The 19,052-nt window shown below is 45.8% G+C and overlaps 1 protein-coding gene across 5 annotated transcripts in view; it reads right to left on the reverse strand.

Annotated features, from left to right (window-relative positions):
* Positions 1-19,052, reverse strand: part of MTCL1 (microtubule crosslinking factor 1) — a 142,079-nt gene that overhangs the window by 102,288 nt on the left and 20,739 nt on the right. For all 5 annotated transcript variants that reach the window (XM_066579562.1, XM_066579560.1, XM_066579563.1 and 2 more), the window contains exons 2-3: positions 12,669-12,893; positions 9,529-9,687 (exon numbers count right to left, since the gene is read on the reverse strand). In XM_066579562.1, the coding sequence (XP_066435659.1) occupies positions 9,529-9,687; positions 12,669-12,893 (384 nt within the window). The remainder of the gene's footprint in view (positions 1-9,528; positions 9,688-12,668; positions 12,894-19,052) is intronic.

Raw genomic sequence — 19,052 nt, forward strand, 5'->3', positions numbered from 1 at the left:
TTTTTATTTTCAGTCCTATTATAAGCGGTCTTCTCATGACAGACATTTACAGATATGCCGTAAATGTCAGTGATGGGAATACCCTGTTTGTAGTGCGGACTAAACATTAGGGTGCATTTACACTGCAAAGATGATCGCTCAAAAGATGGCTTTTTAACAATCATTTTGCATAAACTACTACTTGGCTCTAATGCCTATTAGTACCAAGTAGCAGCGTGCGAGCTGCTGGGAGCTGTATTCAGGGAACAGACCTTCCGCTTTTTCCTGGTTACGTTTACTTTGATCTGCTGGTGGGCTGACAGCTGTGAACAGCTGATACAATATAATCAGCTGTAATCAGCCCTCCGCAGGCAGAGCACAGCATGCGGTCCTGCTTATCAGCTGTTCTGCCAAACAATGGTTATCAAGCAGAACTGAAAATCGTTGTTCGGCAGAAAACTGAAAGATGCGCACATTTAGACACAATGATTATCGTTCAAAAGACGTCTGTTGAGGGGGCGTGGCCTGGACCATGAGAAGCTAAGTCGCAGGTAGCAGGAGCTCCGTCCTCCCCACGCCATAAAACAAATAAAAAAGGCATCCAGACCTCCTAAAAGTCAGCCCAAAAGCAGGAATGGGCAAGAAGAAGAGAGGGGACAGTGCAGCAAAAAGCAAAGAAGAAGACAAGGGACCGCTGGATCGCTTCATGACGGCCGCCGGTGAGCGCTGCAGGCAGCAGGAGGGTAGAGGCGGGAAGCGACCCCCGGCGGAACAGACGGAGGAGAGAAGGGGGAGAAGACGCCGGCCAGCAGACCAAGAAGACTCCGGTCGGAGCGACAATTCCCCGATCCAGACGCCAAGGGGAACACCGCAAGCAAGCCCGCCATCACCCACAGCCCAGCCGATCGGAACGGCGCCGGAAGAAAGCGCGCGAACGCGCGGACACCCCGAATTGCCGGAGAACACCAGCGGCGAGCTGCCGGAAAGCCCCAGCTGCCCCCCGACACCAGACAGAGGGCACTCACCACCTCCGGCGGCTGCAGGACGACCAAGACCGGAGCTACATCGCGGAGAGGCCCTACCGGAAGTGCGTGCCCGGCCGCCATCTTCTCCAACCCCGAGACCGGAAGTGGAGAGAGACGGGGACACGGCCGCAGAAACATCAGCAGGGAGAAGCGCTGACACCCGGGGGATGGCAGGAGACCGCTCAGGTACAGGGGGGGAGAGCCATATTAGCCCCCCAACCCCCAGTAAGAAAGAACTGGCGGGCTCAGGGGGCGGGGGCACCGCGGGACATAAGGGGTATGCAGAGGCCCTGAAAGGGACACACCAGCCCCTGGAACCCCCCCATGACAGTGAGGAGGAGGGGGCAGCCCCCCCAAGACCACCACCAAGGCCCCAAGGAAACAAGGGGAAGGAACCCCCCAAAGACCCCAGAGACCCCGAATGGTGGCCCCCCCCCACTGAAAGATCATGAAGGGGGAGCACACATAAGACAAGGGGCAAGGAAAAAAGAGCTGCCACACACACCTATGCCCCAGATGAGTGGCAATAACAAGTACACCGAACGACATACCCCCGCAACTGCAATCCCAGCCCAGCGAGACACGCCAAGGTCAGAAAAACGCAGCATGGGCACAAAATTGCACCAACTCCAGGGGGACGCCAACAACCAGATACAATCGTCCGAATCAGACTCGGACGATTGGAATTGGAAGGAGCATCTCCGATCCATCCCCACCAAGAGGGACTTAGACAACCTCTTTGCTCAGTTTGCCTCATCCCAAAAATCCGCGCTACAGTCCTTACAAAAAGAAATCCACCAGATGGGACAACGTCTCATGGAAACAGAAGAGACACAAGAACAAGTGTTCCACCGAATAGACGAGCATCATGACATCTTATGTGAACACGCGAGCCAAATCGCCGAGCTAGCAACCCAATTAGATGACATAGAAAATCGCCATAGGCGAAACAACTTGAGAATACGGGGACTAAGTGAGGAAGTCGAGAACAAACACCTAGAGGCCTGGGCACAGAAATGCTTCGGCGATCTCCTGAAAAGAACCCCGAACAACTCAATCGAGATAGACAGGATCCACAGGGCGATGGGCCCCAGATCAATAGATCCTGAAAGACCGAGAGATGTGGTGTGTAGGATCCACTTCTATAAAGAAAAAGAGGAGATCCTACGTCTGATCAGATCCAAAGGTCCGATAAAATTCCGCGACAGGAATTTACTTATACTACCAGACCTATCCAAAAGAACACTCCAGCAACGGCGAGCATTGAGACCCCTATTGACAATCCTCAAAGAAAAAGAAATTCCGTACAGATGGGGATACCCATTCCAGCTGATAGCAGGTGCCGGAAAAGAGACAGTTATATTTAGAACACTGGGAGACTTACCTAAGTTCCTCACAACATTGAAACTTCCGATGGTCTCACTACCAGAATGGCAGAGAACAAGCGCCCCGACTCCACAACCCCCCCGGGACCAGTGGCAAGTAGCTATCTCCAGACGCAAACAGCCACAAAAGGACGATAGGGGCCGTCCACCAAGAGAACACCCTAAATGAGTCTGGCCTAGTTTTGCATCTGCACAAGGTTCCACCGAATCTCGAACGATACCACCGGAAGAGAGGACCGGACGAACCCACCGCACGCAAGCATCGCCCTTAACGACAAGTCCGGAAAACAAAGCATAAGCCGCGGCCTAGAATACAAGGATCACGGAAAGAACTATCAAACTTACCATATAGAGACCGACTAGTCGCATCTCTGGAAAGGACATAATATTACATCGGACCTCCAATCAAGAACACAGACATCCAACTGCTTTCCACACGCTGAATTTTTCCGCTATAATCTGTCTGCTCTTCTCTCATCTCAACAATGCGCCCCTCTTAGGCGCAACGGAAAAGGGGACCTCCCTGTTCCTTCCCAAATAACAACAAACTCCTCTCATCTGCTCTAACACTAACACGTGTATTAAACCACCTCTCCCTACTTACTATACCTATCTGTCCCTCACACTCTTATCTTGTAAAAGGTCTGGATGCCCACCATAATGTTTCACAGCAGACGTGGGGTGGGGAGGCACGGCTCGTGGACTTGACTCACCCAGCCTCCCTCCCACTAGGGACCGCAGCATCACGTTGCTGCATAGACGTCAGTCGTCTATTAGTTCTAGAAGGTTCACCACATTGGACAATAATAGTAATAATCGTTTCTTTATCGATGTCCACATGTGGCTTTAAGTTTCCCTTCTTTTCCGCCCCGATCCACCCTTATGTTCGTCCCTCATCCCCCTCCAGCTCCAGGCGACACCCTTGGGTAAGACAAAGGGCCAAGACGCCCAAACACTATGGCCAACCCACAGCACATCCCAATGACTGACCTAACAACATGCTCCTTCAATGCAAAGGGCCTTAATTGTCCCAACAAGCACAACCAGGTGCTGTACAGGCTCCACAGGAAAAGGGTGATGATAGTAATGCTCCAAGAAACACATTTCCCGCGAACCGGTGCACCGGACTGCAATAGAAACAAATATTATAACAAATGGTTTCACTCCACTCACCCAGAAAACAAAACCTGTGGGGTCTCTATAGCCCTGCACAAGTCATTGGCCCCAGAGATGCTGGCACAGAAGTCAGATGAAGAAGGACGGTACATATTTATAAAGATACTTATTGCTAACAAAATTCTCACAATTGCCAATATGTATTTTCCCAACCAAGGACAGGTGGGGTTCGCTTCCAGGGCTCTCCGGGGGACTCTCAGACTTCGCAGAGGGGACTCCGATCGTGTTAGGAGGCGACTTCAACATGTGTATGGAGCCCCGGCTGGATTCCTCCACGGGACGCTCAGCACTAGCCAAGGCAGCCATCCGCAAAGTACAAAAGATACTCGTGAGTATGGATCTGATCGACCTATGGCGCATCCTCCACCCGGGTAAGCGAGATTACAGCTTTCACTCCACAGCGCACAATTCGTATAGTAGAATCGACTATATATTCATTTCACATGGTTTGCTCGATGGGGCTCCTAAGTGCTCTATGGACATATTCCTATGGTCCGACCACTCCCCGATATATGCATCCTTGGGCTCGGGGGACACCATGGGGGGGACACATACATGGCGTCTCAATGAAAACTTACTTAAAGACACCGCATGCTTGCACGACATCAAGAAGACCATAGAAAACTTCAAAAAAGATCACAAGTCAGACCCCACGAGCGCCCCAATAAAATGGGAAACCCTTAAGTGTGTGTTGAGAGGGGTTTTCATCTCACATAGTGCAAGGATCAAAAGGGACCACACCGCGCGCCTCACCCAATTAATACAAGAACTTAACTCAAAAGAAACCTCCAACAAAGCAGCCTCCTCCACTATCCTCCAAGCAGAGATATCAGAACTCCGGCATAAAATACTAGATATCCTGGATCAAAAAGCTCTCTGCAGAAGGGACAAACTGGAAGCCGGCTACTACGAGTACGGCGATAAGAGTGGCAGATGGCTCGCCAGAGCGTTACACCCGAGGGCAGCTCACCCGCACATACACTCCATCAATTCCTCAGGGGGCGGGCGGGTTCACTCCCCACAGGAAATATTAGAGGAATTTAGATTATTTTACTCCAAATTATACAACATACGCGAGACTGGGACCGAGACAGAAACCCAACACGCACAAAAAATATCGGAATATCTGGACCTCTACGCCCCCGGGTCCCTCCCACCGGAGGAATCCGAGGGACTAGAAAGAGATTTCGAACCAGAGGAATTCAGACAGGTACTCTCAGAAATTAAAGCGGGGAAGAGCCCGGGCCCGGACGGGTTCTCCCCGAGATTTTATAAAATATGCGGAGACTTGATTATAGACATGATGCTCCAAGCATTTAATGAGGTCTCCGGAGGCTGCCCCTTCCCACCCCAGGCCCTTCAGGCACATATAGTTCTAATACCCAAACCAGGGAAAGACCCCCTGTCGTGTGGCAGTTACCGACCAATCTCACTCATCAACTGCGATCTCAAAATTTTCTCCAAAATGATAGCGAATAGATTGAATCCCGCGGTCCCCCGGATCATTCACGGAGACCAGGTGGGCTTCGTCTTGGGGAGAGAAGCAAGAGATAACTCCATAAAGACCCTGGTCCTGATCGATCGGGCTAGAAAGGAAGGGACCCCACTATGTCTGTTATCTGTCGACGCTGAAAAAGCGTTCGACAGAGTCAGCTGGAAATTCCTAGAAGCAACCCTCCGGAAGGTGGGAATGGGCCCCAGAGCAATAGCATGGATACAGGCCCTTTACCACCGCCCCTCGGCACAGGTCAGGGTCAATGGTAAGCTGTCGGCCCCATTTGAGGTGGGGAATGGCACACGACAGGGGTGTCCCCTATCCCCCACGTTATATATCCTGGTTATGGAGGCACTCGCAAACGCCATCAGGAATAATCCATCAATACGCGGAATACGGAGCGGAAAAGAGGAACATAAACTATCACTTTATGCAGACGACCTCCTGCTATATGTCACCGAACCCCGCATAGGCTTCCCCAACATCATGCAAGAGTTTGCAACCTTTGGTAAGCTTAGCAACTATAGAGTAAATGTCCAAAAGTCAGTAGTGCTGAATATCACGATCCCACAACAAGAAGCCAGGAACATAGCCACAGCCCTCCCATTCCAATGGGGAAGCGACTCAATTAAATACTTAGGGATCCAGATCCCACCCGACCCAACCCAACTATATGAATTAAACTATAAACCCCTGTTGTCAACTTTGAAAAAAGATCTGGAGGGATGGGCGGGAGGGTCACTATCATGGTTCGGTAGAATGAATGCAGTTAAAATGGATGTCCTTCCACGGCTCCTATATATCTTTCAAACCGCACCATGCAATCCCCCGAAAATCTTTTTTGACAGACTGAGAAGTCACATACTCCGCTTCATATGGAGGGGAGGAGCTAAAAGGCTTAGTTACAAAAGCCTAACCAAGCCAAAATCCAAAGGGGGGGTAGGCCTCCCCGACATATATCTTTACCATAGAGCCACAATCGGAACCCTGATATTAGATCTATACCACCACAGGTCAGATAAATTGTGGGTGCAAATAGAAGAAGAGAGCAACACCTTCTCACCAAAAGGGGCATTCTGGATCCCGAAGGGGGTCAGGGGGGTTAAAGGAGAGAGGGTGGAGATCTCGGCCCTGATGGTCACGCTCCTGGGGGCATGGAAGGGGGGATGCCGGACATCCATCCCGGGTCCCCTCACCCCATTAGCAGGAAACCCACAGATCCCGGCAACGCTGGACACTCGTAGTCTGGGATTTTTGCCCTCTGGGACTGAAGCAAGGGTGGGGGAGGTGCTGGACGCGCAGGGCATCCGTGACATGGCGAGTTTACAGGGGAATGGGGGGACTCCCCCGGGCTCATGGATGCAATATCTGCAGGTCTGTAGCTACCTGAGTAAGATAAGACCCGAACGAGGGTGGAACTTGACGCTCACACCATTCGAGAAACTATGTGACATGGAAGAGGCACCTAGACATACTGTGTCATTATTATATGGTCAACTACTAGAAGAGCGATTAGGGGACCACACCCCCAGGTGGATTGCCGCGTTGGAGGAGGCGCTGGGTCGACCCATCCCCGGAGAGCTCTGGAACAAGGCATTCCAGCACACCCACAAGATGTCGGTGTCCAGTAGGTTACAAGAACTGAATTTTAAAATCTTGTCAAGGTGGTACATGACACCGGAAAGACTCCATTTTCTCTTTCCAGTGACGCCAGACACCTGCTGGCGGTGCCATGGGGAAGTGGGCTCGATGCTACACATATGGTGGGAGTGTCCCATGATTACACCCATATGGAAAGATACAGAGAAGTTATACGAGAAGGTGAGCGGGCAGCCGCTGTCTCTGACACCTGAGGTGGCACTCTTGTCTATCCCGCCACCCGGCACCCACTCATTTAAAAAAGGCCTACTGAAATTTTTCATTATGGCCACAAGACAAGTAATTCCCAGATTCTGGAAGCAGGATACTGAAATTTCCAGAGGTGCGTGGGTGGGGGCGATGGACGAGATTGAACGACTAGAGAAACTGAGGACACAGGACGACATAACCAGACAAGAGAGCTTTTACCACACCTGGGCGGTCTGGATAGACGCACGTAACTCACATTCATTCACTAGGTGGCTGCAGAATGGCAATTATGACTGACCCAACGACGCCACAAGTGGTAAAACTAGACAAGGGGGCCAACCTGGAGCACCCCCCCCCCCTGACACCCCCCTCCTCCATCCCAACCTCTACTTTCCACCCTCCCCTTTGCCTCTGTCTGTCAAGTAATTGAATGTAACAATTATATCTTGTTGGTTTTCATAAGTTCTCTTTTAATTGTTACAATAAGACGATGGAGAAGCGAAACCACGACTCTATCGCTTTTGACAAGATAAAGTTATATATATATATATATATATATATATATATATGTTGTAAAATCAATAAAATATATTGAAAGAAAAGACGTCTGTTGAGAGATAATCGTTGTGTCTAAATGGGCCTTTAGAGATAACATTCACACTTGCCGGCTTTGGCATTGTTTAGCAAAACTCCCAGCAAAGTAGATGTAAGAAAAAAAAACCTCAGATGTCAATACACCCTTGGGTAAGTAAAGCCCCATTTACACACAAAGATAATCTTTAAAATGATTGAAAAATTGACTGTTTTAGCGATTGTTTTGCATAAAGTGCTAATGGACACTAATGTCCATTAACACGTTATAATCTTCTAAATGAGCCTCCGGGAGCGATTTGCAGAGCTCAGCAGGAGGTCTGAGCTCTGCACACAACTCATTTTTTCTCACATGGGCTGTCGGCTGAATATAATGTAATCTCCAACTCCCTTGGAGAACACAGCATGCGGTCTGTGTAATCTTCTCTTTGGCTGAATGATGGATTGTAAGCTCACCTTAAAATCATCATTCAGACGAAGCGTGAACTACGGTAGCGTCTACACGCAACGATTATCACTCATACGTTTGAACGAATTTTCAGTGATAATTGTTGCATATAAATGGGCCTTAAATAAGCTGCTCATGAATCAAAAAGTTCATACGTTGTGCAAACCTTTCGACGGCCACAAACACTGCAATAAATACAAATCAATCCCAATAGACAGCAAAGCAGCACTGAAGTTCAATTAGGTGCAAGTCTCCCAAATAACTCCGACCCAAAACTTCAGATGAAACTAATCAAAATAGGAAAGTCATGGAGACAGCACATCCATATAAGGGCTCCCTCACACTGGCGATCGCGATTTTGCCTTGAGAAAATCACGGCAAAAATCGCATCTTTGTTCCCGCGATTTTTAAATGTCAGTCATCCTTTTTCCTGTGAATTATCTCACATTGCCGCCACCAGTGATTTTTCTCACACGATTTTATCGCGCAAAAGTCAATTGGTGTTTCTAATGTAGAATTCGTAACAAATGAAAATCACAAGTTCGTGCCTTGTGATGCGATAAAAAGGAGGCTCCATAGGGAAAAGTGCGAGATTTAAAAAAAAAAAAAAAAGGGAATAAAACCATTAAAAATCATTGGTATCATAAATCTGCGTTTTCACTTACTTGCTCAAAAATCATGCAATCTTATCGCAAGTTTGAAGGCCCAAATATAGCACCGGGTGCTTTTACACCTGACAGCAAAGTTAGTCCTGGAATTTTCTTTGTGCCTGGAATAAGTCAGTGGCTGCATAGACTTCTATGGGAGCCAATGACAGCGGCCGGAGAAGGGAGGTGGGTTTAGCAGCGTGACTGCTAAACTTCCTCCCCCTTCTCTCTGGCTGTTTACAATGGGAGGGGGCAGGTGCTGGCTGCGAACAAGGGGCTGGTACTAAGCTCCTCCCCTGTCCCGCCCACTCCCATTGCAAACAGCCAGAGGGGAGAAGAGAAGTGGTGAGCCGGTGAGCGGGAAGGAAGGAGAGGCAATGGCATTGTGGCCTTGGCGTATATGCGCCGGGCCCATGCTGTCTGAACGGGTGCACATAAAAACAACATCGGCAGGCGCATATAAAAATGACTGTGTGTTGTACAACCTTTGTAGGCCACAACACTGCAACAAGTCCAGGGATTCACTGTCAATCAGATTATACACATGTTTATACAAATCGTTACAGAAGTCCGAATTAGTTTTCTTTTACTTTCAGATATATTTTTCAATTCTGGTGAGAATTGTTGCAAAATGGACAAAAGGAGGTACAGCCATACTGATTGTCACTTTGAATACTTTTCTCTTAAAATAACAACGGAGAGAAATTCTAGCATAATCTGACAAATGTGAAACCTAATATAAAATGTAAAATGGCCATCACAGGTGACTAGAAGAGGGTGCCTATCGCTGTTTGTATACCATCTACTAATATAACACAGATTAGCTGAACTCTTGAACACATTTCTTCTGGTAGATGTCTTACGTTCCTCCGCGATCACCCAAGAACAGTTTATAGACCCATCATGTACCAGGCTGCAGCACGGCAGCTCTTACCTCTTTTGCTCTCTCCAGCTCGTTGTGTAATGCCTGCTTGGTCACCTCCATCTCAATGATTTGCTGACGTAACATTTCATTTTCATCTTCTGCTTTAATTCGCTTCTCTTCCACATTCTCCAGCTCGTGGTGCAATCTGACAGATACATCTTTGGCTACCTGTTAACACAAGCAGGATGCACAAATCAGAGACCTACAAGCGTATTCTGCAGGTTAAAAGGGTTTTATCCAAGACTAGGAAAAAAAGGGTCTACTGTTTTTTCCCGAAACAGTGCCACCATTAAAGATGAGCGGGTGACAGGTGAGTTGCGGCGGGGAGTGGAGGGGAGAGAGGGAGAGAGATCCCCCCTCCATTCCACCCCGCTCTCCCCCGCCGCTCCCTGCCCCCGCCGGCCCCTGAATCTTTAGAGACGAGCAGGGAGATACTCTGCTAAGGCACTACTCGCTCGAGTAAAGTGCCTTAGTGAGTATACTCGCTCATCTCTAGCCACCATCTATACATGGGCTTTGTCTGGTATTGCAATGCAGTTCCATTCACTAAAATGGTATTGCCATTAATCCCCAGACATGGAAGCTCGCCTCAAAGCAACCTATTTGCGCAGTGAACTAGATTGATTTGTGCATCGGTACATTGTACTGTACTTTTTTGCGCATCGGGGCATTTTCATATGCACACACCACACATCCCCACCCTGATTTAAAGGTCCTTTTTAGCCCAATGAGTTCCCGAAGCAGCAGTGCCAACTGCATTGAAAACAATGGGAGAACTACGCGATCTCCTGCCGCGGCTGTGCCAGCCGCAGCAGGGGATCGCGGAGTTCTCCCATTGTTTTCAACAACATGGAAATGCCTCGCATCCAGGGGTCTCTTGATGTCTACAAGAACATTTAGTCACAGCTTCTGATTTCCATTTGCTCTGGACTTATGAGTCCTGTGGGCAATCAAACTGAATGATTGACTAATACATGCAGGGAAGGTTATCAATGAGTAGGACCGCCCTATGTAGATCCATAGCTCCAGAGAATGCAGGTATATAGATCAATAAATTAGAAATTCTGAATGTTTTCTCCAAAACTATATATTAAATGTGTTGTCCAGCTGGAAACTGTTGATGGCTTATCCATAGGATAGGCCATCAATAGCAGATAAGCAAGGGTCTGCTGCATGGCACCCCCACCAATCAGCTATTCACAAGGCCACTATGCTCATGCACTGAGCTGATCTGAAGGAAGCAGACAGCTCCGTTCTTAATGCAGTGGTCAGTCTTGGTATTGCAGGGAGTGTTACCATTGAATTGTATGAGAACTTTGCCTCAATACCAGTGAGGACAGAGTTGTCTGCTTCCTGCAGAAATCAGCTCAGTGCACAAACACAACGAACCAGAGAGCATCTGATCAGCAGGGGTCTTGGGCAGCGAACCGTCACAAATCTGGCCCATCCTAAAGGTAGTCCATCAGTACTTTAACCGGCTCCTACTCCATAGCATGCTACCTTGTGTAACCACAATCAGAAATTGATTATAGATGAGCTGTACATAATTTTCTGAGCTCCATATAAAAGCCCCTTGCTCAGTAAAGACCTTGGCACTGAAACCCAATTCTGGAACCAGTGCCTAATGAGCTACAATGCTGTACAATACGCCATAGCTGTTTATCGCCCAGTTCCTACAAAGTCTTTTAATAGCTGACAGGAGGCACTCCAGTGTTTATATGCTCCGAGAGTAATTAAGCACCCAGTACATGATCCTTCACAGGCCAACCTAGGCCAGAACTGAAGGCTTTGTGTAGCTGTGGGAATTTGTCAGTTGACATTTTTAATTAACAGAAGAGTAAGTGGCTGAAATGAAAGGGAAATTCTGGAGACTCATTCCCTGATGAGCCCCTTTTATATTCAGCAGGTTACGACCTGGCCAAAATATTTCAATTAGGGTCACATAGGTTTTTTTCATGCTTTCCCCTGCCTTATTAAGGGGTTACTAAATTTTAAAAAGAAAAAAAACTATTCCAAACTTTTTTTTTTCATTTTGTAAAAACAAAATCTCATCCGGAGAAAGCTTCTAAGATCAGCAGCAGCGAGAGACCGCTGGATGCACCTCCACATAGCCAAGATGATTTACAAGGCGGCCACACTGCTTGTCATCCAGCTGTCCTGGAAATGGGTACAGCTAAGTAATGGCTGGATAAAATGTTACGACTTGTACTAAGGCACAATATATTGCAGTTTTTAACCCCTTAAGGACCAGGGTGTCTGGTCCTAAAAAAAAAAAAAAGGACACTAAGGGATTTTAGGGTGGTGGTTTTACTGATCTATTTTTTTTCCCTTCAGGTACCAAAATTATATAGGATATAATTTTATTTACTTTTTTAATTTTTTTAAATTTTATTCTGTCATTTTAACTTCTTTTTGTAACAATTTTAAAATCTATGACCCCCAGTACGTCATATAAGACCTCTGAGGGGGGGTCATTCACTTTTTTTTTAATTTCACTTTTTCCACTGTAGCTGGGACATCCATAGGAGCCCCAGTTACAGGAAAAAATACCCTCACTTTAGGAGCAGAGGCTTCAATCCCACGCCGTAGAGGGCATCTGCTACGTCTAGAGGAAAGCAGGTTTCATCACCAACATAGAAAAGGGTTCTTTACTGTAAGAGCAGTTAGACTGTGGAACTCTCTGCCTGAGGAAGTGGTGATGGCGAAATTCTTAGGGGAGTTTAAAAGGGGACTTGATGTCTTTCTGGAGAGGAAGGATATTATAGGATATAAATCTTAGGTTATTTGTTAATCCGGCTATACAGACAGGTAGGAACTATTAGGGGTTGATCCAGGGAACAGTCTGATTGCCATTAGGGAGTCGGGAAGGAATTTTCCCCCCAAAAAGGGCTAATTGGCTTCTGCTCTTGGGATTTTTTGCCTTCCTCTGGATCAACAACACAGGAGGATAAACAGGCTGGACTAGATGGACATTGTCTTCATTCGGCCTAACGAACTATGTTACTATGTATTTTTGCTATTGGGCGGGATTAAAGCCCTGGGCCGAGTGCCTGAAATTTACGGTGCTTGGTTCTCAATGGGTTAGAGAAGCACTTTGAAACCACTTTATGAAAATGTATAATGTCAATACCTTAAGACATTTCTTTTACCTTTAAGTCTTGCTCCATATTCCTGATGAGCTCTCCATCCACTTGACCTGTCTGTGCAACTTTTAAGCTTTTTTGCTCTGCTTTCCTGAGGCGGTATTGCAATATACGGCAGTTCTTATTGGCTCGGTCAAGCTCCCTTCGGAGCTCCTGTAACTGGTAAACATCTTCCTCTAGATAGCTGTCACGCATCTCCTCCATTTCAGCTCGCAGCTCATCCAACTCGTCCTGTGGAAAACCATATAAAATTATGATAATGGAATTTGTGTTTAGACACAAGAAAATGCAGCATAAATAGTAATTCATATTGAGGAGGGGTTGGACCCAATGACCCTAGAGGTCCCTTCCAACCCTACGATTCTATGAAATAGCAGGGAATAGTAATATTTTACCTTAAACATACATATAGTATTTTTGCAGCCACCATTAGGGGAAGTTTAATGCATACTGACTCATCAAGGACTCCCTCTATTACAATATGACTGCGAGGGGCCTTCCATCAAATAACAGGGGGAAGGTAGTATTAAGTGGCAGGCATTTAGATGAATGGCTGCCCTTGTAATAAAAGCTGACAGAAGAAAAAAAAAAGCCATGGATATGCAGCGTAACCCACTGAAAAAACAGACCTGGCAGCACTTTCCAGGCTATATTCTAACAATCCAATCACTGGGCCACTTCTACCCTCATTGGGCACAGGCTAATACCCCTAGGAGGGCTCCGCCTTTTTTCACTATTTATTACTCTTGCAATAAAAGGACGACCTGAGTCTGCTGGAACCTTCTGGCTCATCTAAGGAGGGTCCTGAGCGATGACCCCACATATGACATCTATATGCCTTAATAGGACATATGGACAGTTGTTGTCTTCATAAAACAACCCCTTTAAATGGTTGCTGTACTTTCAACAAATGTTGCATAAACTAATAAAACAAGCGAATATAGCAAAGTTTGCAATATGTTTTATTCCAGAAAAATATTTTTTTCTAAAACTTGCGAGTGACTTTTCTCCTCCCCTGCATTTATCATTCACTCTGAAATACTGCTAAAATCCGTCTTGAGGTTGATCAGCTCACTGAGGGTTCAGGTTACATGCTGCCCATAGAAATCTATAAAGAGGAAAGGGAGAAGAGGAGGATGCTATAAAGCGTATATTATAAAGGGCCCCATGCACTTTCCAGAATGGCATGCAAGCTCTATACTGGGACAATCTAGGGCTCACTCCCATTAGCACTGGCTTGTGCTGTTCATTTCCATGCGTCGGCTTTGTCCCAGGAGCTAAACAAATGCAAAAGCGGAAGTAGTGGAACTGGCACAGGCCTGACCCAAACAATGCAGAACAGAAGCCATTGACTATAATGGGTTCTATTTAGGTGCGTCTTATCAGCATTATCACAGATGAAATAGCGCTACATGTAATGCTATTTTGCCTTGGATTTTCACAGAAATCAGTAATGGAGGCTTTGAATTAATGGGACCTAGGCCTTACTCAAAAGCCTGCAGAACTAGAAAACAGCTGCTGATGAGAATGCATATCAACACAAAAAAAATTATATTCTTGCAATTAGTTGTGTCACTTTTTAGAGAAATGCATAACTTAAAGGAGTTGTCCAGTTGTAAACCACTGATGGCCTCATCTGCATAGCAGGCCATCAATAGTGTATACACGATGGTCTGTTTCCCGAGGACCCCTCCCCTCCCCCTGTTTTTCAGGCAAGTAGGCTTGTGAACGGAGCTGATTTTCTAATTGATTAGAATGGAGCTTTTCGTTTCATGTAGAAACCGGCCTAAAGCTGATCGGCGGGGGTCTCAGGCAACAGAACCCCACCGACCTACTATTCATGATCTGCTGTGCAGATAAGCCATCAATATTTTACAACTGGACAACCCCTTTAATCCAGGTGGCAGTATAGGCGACTAGTCCACTGTAGTTGATATTCCCTACACTTTGTATCTTTCTATAGATGGTATGTGCTTTAAATTGCAGTTTTGCAGACACAATGTAATTTGCATTGTCTACACAAAGCAACAATTACTGCTACATGTCTCTGTTATGCTGCAAGGTCCCGTCTAAGTTCATACTAGTGTTTTCATTTCCATTTTGCTGTTCGATTGTGGGAATAAAAAGGAAAGAAAATTCTTCAGTATTCAAGCCCATTGAAATGTATTGACGCAGGTGGTCTTCAGTTTCAATCCATTTCTCTATTTTTTGTCTGTTCTCTTTACACGGGATCTAAAGCACAGATTGCTGTACTTTTGTTTCAGAAACAGAATACAAATGGACCCTTTTTATTGTATTGTACTCAGTGGGAGGTGGATGGAAAGTAATGCATTTTTCACTATTGGTGGTGGCTCAGTGGTTGGCACTGTTGCCTTGCAGTGCTAGTGGCCTAGGTTCAAATCTCATCAAGGGCAACACCAACTTTGAAAAACGTCATACAGATGTCACCCTTGGTCAAATTTGAACCAACAACTCCAACACTGCAAGGCGACAGTGTTAAGGACTGAGCCACCATTCTTTTGATTTCTTCTCCTTCGCTTCCCTTTTCTGATTTTTTTGCCGTTGGATCTGCCGCAAAAACACTAGTGTGAATGAACCCGGATGGGAGTTAGGAAAACTGCATAATAATAATATTTACAGCTATGTTGATGGCAACTAAGCGAGAATATAAAGTTTCAAATAAACCTAAGATAGAAGTCTGTCTCAGAGAAGCGCTCATTCCATTACCAGCCTGCTGCCCTTGGGATATGAATACACTATTATTAGGTTTGCACTCAATTCAAGGCAGGAAGGAGTTACAGTATGCCAGGGCAAATCCAGAGAAGGCGCAGCTCCTCTATTTACATAGACACTGTATCCCATTAGCAAAACAATGATAAATCAAAGATCAAATTTGGAGCAGCAGTAATGCATGCCAGAAATATTGTAAAGTATCTGTATATAAAAGACGGAAGACACAGTTTACTGAAACAGTAAAAAGCAATGGAAATCCCGAAGAAGCGGACCGCCCTCTTGCTTTCGGTTTGCAAATAAAGAATCGTGTCCGTAAAAATGTGACGGCAGATTAACAGTTTTCTGTAATAATGAAGTTCATTTTAGACTCTAGTTGATCTGTGTAAAAGGGACCTTAACATTAAGGTTGTGTTCACACATTGCTGATTTTCTGCAGACGGGGTCACAGATTTTGGTGCAGATCTGCAGCTGATTTCAGCCTTTCAGTTGAATTCAAAACAGAAAGAATGTAGCGTGTTGTAGAAAGTCCACGACAAAATCTGCAGCAAATCGTCATTGTGTGAAAGCACCCTAAAGAGAACCTGTCACTGCTTAGCAAACATTTGTATTCTTCATGTAAGGGCTTCACACAGGCATATGTACACATGTGATACACACAATATAGAATCCATTTGCGCACCAAATGGCCCCATATGGAGGGGTTCCCAAAATGAGCAAAACAGTGGGGGAAAGAACAATCTGGACCTCATTAGGCTAAGTAGCCTTTTAGATCAGGGGGAGCGTGGGTTGTGTGCACATATGAACAGGCCGTGTAGGCAGAAAAAGGTACAGTACAATGCGCAGACGTTCGCAAATCCACCTCGTCCTGGCACAAATACGTTGCGCTGAAGCGTGCGCATACGCTTGTGTGAAGGAGTCCTTATACAGATCTCTAGGAGATAATATAAATTCTTGAGAAGAGCAGTAGGAAGGATTAAACAGACACTTGGGCACTATGATAACGGCATGTGACCTACATATCTTCTATTTCCATTCACGGAACATTCAGTAAGGGGGCTGTACACGGATCTTGCCTAAACGGAGTGAATGTAAGAGATAGTTGTTCCATGTAAACATGGCCACCAACAGGGTGAGAATTAATTCACTAGTCGCTAATTGCTTCACTTCAGTTCATCTAAGAATAGTCGCTGGTTGATTAATTATCATTTAGTGTAAACAAGCAATCGTTTGTCTATCATAGACTGTCCAACAACTTTTCAGCGGGAGGGAGGGGGCTCCAGCGAAGGCGAAAATGAACAAGCCAACAATCACTGTGTACAAGCAGACTAGCAACAGTCAATGTACGCTGACAACTAACTGCGGCAACTATGTGAAGGACAGTTGTACCGCGCAGAACTGCCTTCAGGCCAGCCTCACACAGGCGTTTGTAAAGATGCTACGTTTTTAAATGTACCATTTTACCCCATTTTGGAACTGCAATTTCAAATGCATTCAACAGCGTTTTTAACGCACCCCACCATTGCAATGGGTGATGTGGTATGTTAAAAAGTGCTGCAACACACTAACATAGATCAGACAGTGTTTGATTAGCGCTCGTCTGAGACATCAATGGAGGTTCGGTACAGTGTTTTAGCGAGCGTTTTTAAACTCCCACTAAAAAAAAAAACAAAAAAAAACACATGCGTGAAAGTGGCCTAAAAAAACAAAACGTTATGTAATCATAGAGGCGTAGCAGATTCGGCCATGTAATAAACTATTAACTAGACCGAAATGTGTGGATACCATGCGTATTTCTCTGGCAAGAAAGTGCCGGTGACGTCTACTTTCTTCCTGTGTAAACACGCAGTAAATCGGCATGCATCACGAGTATTCTTTGTGTATTTTAATCGCTCGCATAGACTTGCATTGGCATTGTCAGTCTGTAATAGGGAGCAAAACAGGACAGGCTGCGATTATTTTCACACGCATGAAAAAGGCACATGTGAATACCCCAATGCAAGTTTGTGGGGTATCGGCCCTGCGTGTTATGCCCGTATTAAACACACGTGTTATAAGCAGAGAGAATGTGTTTGTGCGAGTCCTAAAAGTATCAATGCAGAACGAAAGAAACAGAACTTCTACCACCAGTCCCTGAAGAGCTCGAATGCATCTTTTTTTTTTTTTTTATTTAGTTGAACTGCTGGTTGGAAATTCTTTCAGGTATCCACCATAAAACAGGCTGTTCTTCTGCATTAGAGTCCCCAGAGAGTTAAAGTCAACCTTGCTGAGACCTCAGTTGTGGCTTCAGGGAAAAGAATACACGGCGGGATCCTTGTGGAATTGCTGCGGGTATTCTGTTGTAGAATGTGCACAGCGATTCCGCCACGTGAGAAGGCGGCCTAACAAGCAGGGGAGCAGGACGGGGTATATTGTGTTAGGATACCTTGTCTGTGGTGCCCTGAACCTCCACTACATACAAACAGTATAAGGATACTGACAGGACGCATTAACACTTTCCAATCCAATTCCCCTGCCAGCCACACGCTCCACAGCTATTCTTTACTTTGGGTGGGAAAGCGTGTTGTGGATTCCTTGGAATTAATTAACGGAAACACTTAAAAATGATCCGTCATGATGACTTTAACAACAATTTTTTGACAATTAAATGAGAGATATGAATGCTTCACATCGGGAAGATCCTTTGTCATAATCCTGTAACAATATATTGATGTTACATACATTTATATAAGACGCTGTTCATTTCTAATTTCTCTAATGACAGACTGATAAATCTCACACGGCTGGATCTGAATTGTGGATTCCACGATCGCCATCCACGCAGATGATCTACAGTAATACGCGGGCATTGAAAGGCATGCAGTTTCTAATTTTCTTTGACACTTGCGGGTACGAATTGCGTATTCTACAAGAGGAAGAAAAATTGCGGCATTGCGTATGAAACGGGGGTACCTGCCTCATCGCTAAGCGATGACGTAAGAAATACAGGCAAAAAAACCACAAAACTGTACTGCGCATTACTGCCTGCGTGCCTCCGCGGTCATACGCAATACAATAACGCAACGTAAATAGGGTCAGCAGATGACCTCCTAAATGTAGAATCAATCCCAAATATGTTGCTTGTTTGTTTTGTAATCTGGTATATATAACAGCTGCACAATGTAACCTTTTGATTTTCCAGCATAAACGCTACTACTGGATAGATAAATATAATAGTATGGTGCTAAAAGCCGGCCGGTGGGGACTGAGGACTATCACTCACCATTATCTCCACTAGATTTAAGGGCTCATGCCCACAAGCCTCACGGAATTCTGCCGCGGATTTCCGCTGAAGGAGTACCGCGTTTAGAAACGCTAGTGATCACGGATTTTCGCTGTCTCCATTAATACTATATTAATGGAGACCTCCTGCTGCGAAAAACCGTGATGAAACAGAACATGCCGCAATTTTTTTCCCGCAGTGGAAATCGCGGCAGAATTCCGCATGTAAGCATTGGCAGCAGGAAAGCTATTAGGCTCAAATGAACCTATTAGCTGCGGATTTCCGCTGCGGGAAACTCAGCAGAAATCTGTCCGTGGGCATTAGCCCTTACTTCCACACCTCATTTTATGCCTAAAGTTTTCCCTTAGGTTTTGAAAAAACTTCTGCTAGGATTTCTT

Source organism: Eleutherodactylus coqui, chromosome 9, assembly GCF_035609145.1.
Source record: "Eleutherodactylus coqui strain aEleCoq1 chromosome 9, aEleCoq1.hap1, whole genome shotgun sequence".
NCBI lineage: Eukaryota > Metazoa > Chordata > Amphibia > Anura > Eleutherodactylidae > Eleutherodactylus > Eleutherodactylus coqui.